Raw genomic sequence first — 10,557 nt, forward strand, 5'->3', positions numbered from 1 at the left:
TCTGTTCAAGTGCCATTTCGTTGCATGCAGTGCAGTCTATAAAACAGAATGCGTTCTCCGCGGGTCTCGAGTTTCCTATCACTTATCGTCATTCGTAGCGTATAAACATAACAGCACGCGGTCATTAGCTCTCGATTCATATTGTTTACGTATTCGTCTGGCACATGGGAGGGCGGTCGGAGCGCGGCTGAAAATCGCGTCGGACCCGCTTCGTGTGGAGACGACGGGCACGTATCGCCGTTCGTGGCGTTCCCTCGAGGCGTCGTAATTACGGATATCGGAACGGGACTCACCTCGGACTTCTCGCGGACGCGCAAAAATGTCATCGAGCTACGCGGACGGGTTATCGCCGTACGAAAACAAAGGAGTGCTGGGACTGGAGGAGGTAAAAAAAATATTCGGCGGGACGAGGTTTTTTTTTCTTTTTTATTTTTTTCCTACTCTCTCTTTTCTCGCCGAAGTTATCTCGCCGACGCGCGGTAAACGCGCGCGATGGCGTTTTAGTCCACGTCGCCAATTCCTCGCGGAGTCGAGTGACGCTCTACTTTTTTTTTTCTCTCTTTCTTCCTTTGTTTTCCTTTTTCTTCGTTCTCTTCAATCCTTTTTTTTTTGCTTGCAGAGATACGATAGCGTCGAGACTCTTCGTCTGAAATGCGGTCTCCTGGCCGACTGGATACAAGGCGCACGTCACGTCGTGGTCCATACCGGAGCCGGTATCAGCACTGCGGCGGGTATTCCCGATTTTCGGTGACTATCGCATTGTCATTTATCAAGATTATGAATTTCACCCCTGTCCATACCTGAAACTCACTCCTGAATCCACTTTCCCACTCGCTGAAGACTGCGATTTGACGTATCGTGGAAAGGAAGACGGAAGGATGTTTAAAAATTAAAAGAGTATGAGATAAATAAAAACATCGAGCAGGGCTAAGTCGTTACCCACTTTTATATAAAGAAATCTTTTCTCATGTCACTAGTTTAACTTTTAAATATGTTTACATAAACATAAATGTACATGCTTATGTATTTGAACTTGTCCTTATAACTGTTTACGTTTCTAATATAATGAATATACAAAATTAAAAAAAGAAATAAAAGAATTCAAATATGTAAATAAAGTTTGTAATTATTTATGAATTAAACAAATAGAGAATCATTTTTTATAGACAATAATTGGAACAGCATATTTATTTATATCGCTAATTTGAGCGACATTCTTCTTTGTACTAGGGGTACAAATGGTGTATGGACATTGGAACAAAAGGGTTTAAAACCTTCCATGAACATCTCTTTTGATGAAGCGATCCCTACAAAGACTCACATGGCATTAAAAAAATTGATAGAGGCCAGTAAGTGTTGGCAAACTAGATTGTAAAAGAACATCAAAGTTCTTTTTATAAACGGTTTTTCTTTTTCTATTTTTCTATACACGATGTTTTTTTGTTTTTTTTAGAAAGAATAAAGTTCATTATAAGTCAGAATATAGATGGACTACATCTACGATCAGGAATACAGAGGCAGTATCTTTCCGAGTTGCATGGAAACATGTTTACAGAGCAATGTGACAAATGTGGCAGGTTTGTACACACACATAAAAATATAATTTCAAATTTATAAGGAAACAAAAAAATATATAAAATTGTTTAGATTTAATTAATATACTTAATTCCGCTAAAAAAAGTTTGATCCAACGAACAACAAATATGAGAAAATGAGTTTAATTATTATAGCAATGCCAGCTTTCTTGTAATAAGAATATTAAAAGCATTAGGAATATAAATTATTTTGCAGACAATTTATTCGAAATTTTGCAACCAAAAGCGTGGGGAAAAAGTCCTTGGATACTGTATGTAGATCGGAACAAATAGGTGGGCGCCCATGCCGTGGCCGAATGCACGATACCATTCTCGATTGGGAGCATAATTTGCCAGACAGCGACTTGACACTGTCTGACCTTCACTCCAGGTAAGTGACTGTATTATTATGTATCAGCATTCAGAGTAGTAGAAATTATAATAAAATACTCGAAGCTATTATGCGTGCAAACTTTAACATTCGTACATCAAGAATTGTATTAAAATTGTAAATGTAATGGTACACGTGGTTTTAATATAGTTTGTGGAATGTTTCAGGTTCTGTTAATAAAAATTCTTAAAAATACTTACCTAAAATAGTGTGTTGTATATCTTGATATTAAATATAATGTTTCTACTAACGTTCTTTTAGTGTCGCCGATTTAAGTATATGTCTGGGAACAACGTTACAAATTATTCCAAGTGGTAATCTGCCTTTATATACGAAAAAATACGGAGGCCGTCTTGTTATATGTAATCTGCAACCGACAAAACATGTAGGATTATCACACGGCATAAATTTGTAAAAAGGTATTAAGTATTTCACCACTGATAAAAATGTTTACTTGTAGGATAAAAAGGCTGATTTAATTATCAATGGCAATGTCGACGAGGTAATGGTCGCGGTCATGAATAAATTAGGATTGGAAATTCCGGAATATGAAAGCAGTATGGATCCGACACGAAATTCTGATACTACAGCTAAAGAGATGGACTGGACGATCCCGACCAGCAGAATAAAGGAGATGAATGTGCTGTACAAAAAGGTGTGCAAGCCGATGCGAAGGAAACGAAAAACGTTTATGTATGAGAGGGAGAGAACGGACGCAACAAGGGAAACTAAGGCCAGAAAGCCATCATTTACGGTTAAGCAAGAAATCAAAACAGAAGCTAATATAACCACATCGGGTGAAATGTGTCAAACCGATAATGATCGTGTCCCTGACAACTCCGTTAAGACAGAAGAAAACGCAAAGGATATCGAAAAGTATAGATATTCGATGGAAGACGCAACGGAGCATAACACTGATCTGAAAATGAATCAAACGGTGTAGCAAGTTTTAATGAAGTAATAATTTTCCATTATAATATTTCGATTATTCTCAGTGTATGCTAACAGTTGCTTATGAGTGCATATTTAATGATGTTTATTGTCCGTATGAAATATGCGATAGATTTGCTGATGTTCTCAATAGGTATTTGAAGTACTCGCTGCACATTTAGTATTAAATGTGGCTCTCTGTCTTTCTCCTCTTCTTCCCTTCTCTCCCTCTCCTATTTTTCTATGTTTTTTTGTTTATAAAGAAATTATTTCTTCGAAATGAATATATATATTTACATATATGTATATACATACGTGTATATACATACGTTAACATATTTTTATTCAAACTTATTTTTAGAAAACAATAACAAATATTTTTCTCACTTGCAATGAGAATAATATTTATGTATAATTTTTTAAGCGAGTATATAATTATTGTTATGATTGTGGACATAAAACATTTAACATTAAATGTGCAATAAGAATACGCGCTCATAATATTGTTTTCAAGACATGTCATTTATGACAAAGACAATGAAAATATTCCGATAGTTGTATATATTCTTATTAGTATCTACAAAGTTCTGTTTGCGTATTGCATCTGCTTGTTACAACTAGCTTATATATTTACACATATGCATATTAGACATTGCGACGAGAAATTCGATATAGAGAGATTAAATCTCTCGACAAGCAACGTGTTCCAGATTTCTCGTGCATAATGTAATACTTTTTCCACTATAGATTATATTAATAAGATTTTTCGATAAATAAGCTCTTCCTAGAAGACATTTCGCCAGTAAGAACTTCCATAAGCTTTTTTTTTAAATGAGAATAGCTGAATTCGAAGTAGTTGCTTGATCGTAATAATAAGAATAATACATATATGAGAGCTGCCTAGTATATGAATAATTTATGCCCATAAATGGTTGAAAATTATATCTCCAACAGATTTTTATATTATCTATTAAAGAATTAGAGATCGTTACATATATAATTTTCTTCTATCTTCCATTCCTTTTATGGATATCGTTGATTCTGCAATTTTTAGCAAGAAATACATGTATCTTGTATAGAATACATGTAAAAGAAGCGTGTATGCCCATTAAAATTATTTCGAACGTCGAGAATAAAATGTAAACCACCAAGAACAAGGCAAAATTAAAAAAAAAAAAAGATGATCTTTTTAGTACAACGTGTTACATGCGATTGGATCATAAAGAAATTATGAATCCAACATCGTTTCTACTGGCGACATTTCCTGTGTGACTTTCCTAAATAATTGTTTTCGTCAATAGATTATTCTGGGTCCCGTTAATCATCCTCGATGTTCAGGTATGTTCGCCTTATGAAAATTGACAGCGCATACGGGATCGATTTGCGCGTCATATAATACAAAGCACATGTTTGTATAAGTAAGCTTAGTAAGCTAATAGCACTATTTGCTACAAGCTGATGTTAGATTGTCCGATAAATTCAGATGTTGAATTTTTAACAGAGTGCGCCTTTTTCCATATAGTGTTGAAGGGAATGTTGAAAGTAAAAGTTTTAACAATATCTCGCAGTTAGTATGCTAAACGATTTTTCGCGCGTAGATTATACAAGCTGCCACGTGTAGAGTGCATTCGATAGAATGCGATATAGCGAATCATGTAATATTTATATGTACATAGTGATGTTTGCTTCATTTATCGTAACACATGACTTTATTTAAGTAATTATTATTATTCGCCAAATATAATATTCGAAATAAAAAGTACATCTATGAAAGATTATGCAATCATTTCCAATTATACCTCAGTCCATGAAAATCACCAAGTTGTGTTATAATATTTAATTTAATATAAAAATGATAGAATATGGTATATAATAAGATCATATACTATATCTTTCAATTTTATATATACTTACACACAAAATAAAAAAGGGGATTTCCCCTATTTATAAGTTTATATTACAATGCTTCTTTATAACATTTATATTATAACAGAATATTACGAGCTTACCATTATATAAAAATTAACATTTCCCTAGAGAGCATTGAGTTGAAAATGTCTCTAGATTTGAATGAATTTTATAATTATAAAATTTGTTGTGGTAACACGATAAATATGATACATTCTTATAGGGATATCTCGCCAATACCGATAACAAATTGAAAAACATTTATTACTAGTAATATTATCAATATTTTTTATCTTTCCGAGAAATAACTGATCCTTACCATTATGAGGAAAAAAATAGATTTTTATCAGAAAAAATAATAAAATGTCGACATAAAAAACATTCCATTTTCTTAAATAAAAATAATTTTTAATTTTTTCTGTAATTGTTACAATTATAATTACTTAAGAAATATTTAAATTTCAAATATTCTATTATTATAAGCAGTTGATAATGTAGATGTTCCAAGTTTTAATAGTTAAACTGCGTCAGTATGTTTTATATGTAAAAATAAGAAAAAAATGTTATAAACTTAATTTTATAGAAGTTTTATTAAAAATTAAGAGTTACAAACAAAAATGAAAACTAAATATAAATAAATTTGACAATGTTGGTGACTAAAGGTTTGCGTCAAACAATCAGCCAATCATATTCACGCGCTTCAAAATGAATTTGAAAAATTAAAATATTTTCTATCATGAATTGTACTTCATCAATCCATTCTTTGTGAAAAACAATCTTCTATATCGTATGTATATTCCATGGAATTAATATTGTTCAGATGCGAAGTAACATTTTAAAATGGAACATTGATAAAATCATATATTCTATTAATTCTCTGAAGCTGGCGCCAAAATCTGAAACACAATTACTGGTACTAGGTCTTTAAACTCATTTATTTTATGTTAATTAAAAAGTATTAATTAATTTTAAGGAACCAATAATGACAACTTGTATAAAGAAAAAACGAATATTAAATATATTTTAATAAATTTTAATAATCTAATTCAATGTAATATAAAGAAAATAGAATTGTTTAATATTTTTGACAGATTTGTTATAATTGAATATAGGTCGAATAGATTTATCATCCGAAGGGTTGAATAATAAGAGCAGATTTTTTCATTCACAGTACTTTCTATTTTTTTGTTACAAGTTTTTTAATAAAATTTCTATAGACCTATGTTTAAATAAAATTTGTTTCTTATGTTCTCTCATCACACAGAATAATAATTACTGCATGCAAATATTAATTGTTTATTTGAAGTATTTAAACAATTCATAATATATTTTTAAATCTATCATGAGTTTGTCACAAACATAAAATTTATTTAAAATACGTTCTAAATCCAAAATAAGTTTATTACTATCTTTCATCAAGATTATTAAATTAAAATAATTTTTATTTATGTATTTAATTATTATATAAAGTCGCTGCGATGAAATCTTTATAATATTAAAAAAAATAAATTCTTATTTTGAGTATAGAAAATAAAGAGTTTCTCTTTCAAATTTGTACAATAAATATATTTTGAGACTATTATATAAAAAAAATAAGCTAAATACAACAAAGAAATGAGAGACCCGTATCGAAGTGAAATCGAAAATCTAAAACTGTTCTATACGCTCTTTTTTTTTTATAAACATCGAAACCGAAATTGAAACATAAAACCGTAACAGATATATTTGATGTTTTATAACCATAATTAGAACTGAATTGAAAAATATCTTTGGTCCAGATCTCTGCTAAATAATTACTTCTTTAGCAGCAAAACGGCATACTTTTTTTATTCTTTATGTTTAAAATACACCAGCACAGTCGTTAAAATCTGAGATATCCTGTATAATTGTATAAAAAATATTTACACTATAAATTTTTAAAATAATTATTATTTAACATTGTTAATTGTAAAGTCTCTCTTGTATATTTTATTATATCTCATCTTGTTATAAATTTTCTTTTAAAATTGCATGTGATTGGGTCAAGTAATTAAGGAGTATATATTAAAAATGGTCTTACTACAAAGCGTATCTGGTCAGCTCTCAACCTATTCGCCTGTTTTATCGTTATCTTTATCGCTTTCATTTCTAAATATTTCTTTTCTTAGGTGTACACAACCACCACTCGATCGCGTCCGTCTTCTCCCACCCATATTGCGTTGCAGGCAATGCAGGCTGCAGGGATTCCTGAGAGAGCCATTATACTCTTCGGGGCCTTCACGCTACCCTCGGAGGTGCTCGGAGGTTAATCTTCGTGTTCGAAAGACGTGTGTTATTGTGTGTGTGACGAATCGACGCCACGTAGTTAAAATCCAACTGGATACCAGTGCATACATCGGATTAAGACTATATAGGTATTAACTGAGAGTACGAAACCGAGCACGAGAGTATCCAAAACATCGCTTGATAAATGGAGGATAAAAAATCCATAAAGAAGATCGATACCACCGCCACCACCGGTATCCCGATCGTGAAATCGGTAATCGGTTAGTATATTATTATTATTGCACTTTTGTGTATATATAGATTTTATGTACAGAGAAATTGAATGAAAAACTTGTATGCATGCGTGTGTATATTACTTTTGGTATGGTAGTGTAAAAAATGCAGCGATCGTGGAAGATCGGTAATCATATTAGTGTTATTATTGTTACACAATTACAAATCTCTAAATACGGATTGTGAATGCAGAAAATTTTCTGCTAAATATTTTCTATGGACTTAGGTATCACTTAACTATACTTGAGCTTTTTAATCGCGATACGCAGTTGCATCATATATCCTTTACGCATATATCTTTCGTAGAAAGCACGTATATCTCTGCGTGATAGGAAAGTGATACAAATAAAAAATCAATTTTTTGTTTAGATAGTGAATGAAAATTTGTAGGCTTGACTTTTTTTCTTTCAATTAGTGTTTTATAACGTTGTATTTCTTTTCTTTGTAATTACAGTTAAAATATTTAAAAAGTAGTTTCTCTACATTTATACATATAGGATTATACGAATATAATTAATTCTCCACTATTACAGATATCGATTTAATTATTAATTTCTATAATGTCTATTACAAAATAATATAAAATAATACGCACAAGTAAAGAAAATACATATAATGATAATACAATTTGGAAATTTATCAATGCAACTGTCAGATTTTTTTTTTCTTGGTTTTTATCACATATAATTCGTCTTTCTTTTGTCGTTTAAATTTTACAGTTATATCTACTGATATCATAAATATACACACTGAATTTTTTATTTATTATTAAACGCATTTTGTCGAGACAGGATATAAGATAATTTTAAAAATAGATGTGCATCTAACGAAGTTGTAATACTTTGGAGACGAATTCTCTTTTAAATTTTCAGAAAGTCATGACGTCTTAATAATTGTAAGAATCCGTCTTTGCATATTCGAACACTTCTCACGATCTCATCAATTCTTCTCTCTCCATAACATACCGATTGCTGTATAATCCTGCAATTTTTATCACAAGTGAAAGATTCCAGAACGTGTCGGCTAACATCAATCGATGTTATCAATTGACGGGCGTATCAGACGCACTGCTTTACGCTATACGCACGTTTCATTTACTTACGACTGACGCATTTGTTCTTTAGTCGACACGACTGATTCCTTTTTGTTCTTGCAGCCTATGTAGTACGGAATTATATACAGGGTGTCCGGAAATTCGAGGACAATATTACAGCGTGAAACTTCGTAAAAAATTATAAGTGTAAGCTATTTTTTTCATAGTTTTTTTTTAAGTATGGACGTTTCAAGTTTGACTCATTATAAGAGTTGGTTAAAAATTATTTATGAATGTTGTGTGCATACAGTGGTAATGTTTGTTTTAGTATCTAATATTATAAATATAACACGTACATGGACGGGGAACTTTTTAACCAACGCTTATGATTAGTCAAACTTTAAACTTTTTTTTACTTAAAATACTATTTTACGATAAAGATGGCTTACACTTTTATTATTGAATTTTTTACGAAGTTTCACGCTGTTATAATATATTGTCCTCGAATTTCTGGATAACCTGTATTCAAAATTGATTTCAGTTAGAATCATTCAATTATTTCCTAGATTTCTATTACGTTTTGTAGAGAAAACAATAATTCCATTCCAACTTATTCCGTGATAAGTGTTCTATAACAGCATCAGACTTGCAATAAATTAAATTCATTATTGATCAATTATTTATTATTACAACAACGTTGTTCGTAATTTTTTTTTATATTATATAGCCCCTATATAATTGCAATTGTTAGACGATCTATATTTAATGTCACACTTAAGATACCATTCTTTATCAAGGTTGCAATAAATACCGATTGAATTATCTTGGTCTTTTTCCTCATCACTTTAATGTCAAATAACATAAATATTATTCAAAATTTACACAAGGGCGCATAATGCTCAATAAACTTTCTTGAATTAGCAACAGGAAATAAAGGTTCATATGTAAAGAGTTTAATATTTCTCTTTCAAACCACACTAAAAGAATCGTATCACTTTATGACCGGCTCGTATTTCCTTTTTATCAGCATTTTTTCTATATCAAATTTAATTCTTTCGTACAGGTTGATTGATCCTCGGTCCTCGTAGTTATGATGATGATATTTAACATCGATATCAAAAGTTATATCAATTCCTAAACAATATTTAGTATTTTATTAATATTTATTTATTATTTATTTGTTTTTAGATATCTAATAATTTTAGAATTTAGCTTTTGATCTTTGTTTTTTTTCTAGTCTTAATGTTTACAAGATGTATACGTTAAAATTTAGTTTTTTTGAAAGGTCAGTGTTCTAACGAAATTTATGAGGTATTATTTTTTAATAGATTTTATAATTAACTTTTTCTTGGCTAAACGATTTGATAAGCTTTGTATTAAAATTTTGCTTTACAGTTATAACTTTTCCTCTTGTATGACATTGTATTTATTAACGATTGTAGCTTTTTTTTATTATTATAAAATTATAAATCTTGATCGATGTCCTAGTTTCCTAATATCTAATATGATAATGTTAACTTCGCAGATCCGAACTGCCAGTATGAAGCCTCGTATTTAAAAACCGGCAGCACGCGTGGTATTGTTTACCAAATGAAGCTCTTAACATGGGTCACATGGAAGCTGATATGCCAGAACGATGCAAGTATCAGCAATTGGTGGTTGGCTACGGAAGTAAGCAACGCTCTTGGATTTCATGACCTTGTTTTGAAATACGCCATTAACGGTGTAAAGGGAGATGGAAGTATCTCCAATAAAAAATACATGTACCGTTTCATGCAAATCAAGCACAAGAGGTCTTTGAAAAAGAACGCCAATATCACTAGTTTCCATTTGTTATCTCAGAATAAGTTGCATCGTCAAGGCAGTCTGATTTATCTATTTAGAGCCTACGTAAATATGCTTGAAAAATTTGACAAGATCTCGCCCGACCAAATTCTGGACCTAACGATCTTTACAAACATGAACATTGAAGCGTTTACTTTCTTAGTACCGATACAGAATGATAAACTTTATGGTTTCGAAGGAAAAGGCAAGAGATATCGTATTGATATAAAAGCATTACAAAAGGTGCCAAGAATAATGGTATGTCTATACAACATTAAAGAGGATGAGGATATCATATTTGGTTTTCTGAGAAAATTGGTGTTCATGGTGGACCAACCATCCGAGCCTGAGTTGGAGGA

The 10,557-nt window shown here is 31.1% G+C and overlaps 1 protein-coding gene across 1 annotated transcript; it reads left to right on the plus strand.

Moving 5' to 3' along the window:
• The first annotated feature begins 203 nt into the window (after window positions 1-203).
• Sirt6 (sirtuin 6) lies at window positions 204-3,118 on the plus strand. Its single transcript, XM_018549890.1, has 7 exons — window positions 204-385; window positions 620-747; window positions 1,231-1,349; window positions 1,454-1,577; window positions 1,792-1,965; window positions 2,227-2,350; window positions 2,426-3,118. The coding sequence occupies exons 1-7, from the start codon at window positions 320-322 to the stop codon at window positions 2,906-2,908; spliced, it is 1,218 nt and encodes a 405-aa protein (XP_018405392.1). The 5' UTR covers window positions 204-319; the 3' UTR covers window positions 2,909-3,118.
• Window positions 3,119-10,557: the final 7,439 nt, after the last annotated feature.

The sequence above is a fragment of the Cyphomyrmex costatus genome, unplaced genomic scaffold (genome assembly GCF_001594065.2).
Source record: "Cyphomyrmex costatus isolate MS0001 unplaced genomic scaffold, Ccosl1.0 scaffold123, whole genome shotgun sequence".
NCBI lineage: Eukaryota > Metazoa > Arthropoda > Insecta > Hymenoptera > Formicidae > Cyphomyrmex > Cyphomyrmex costatus.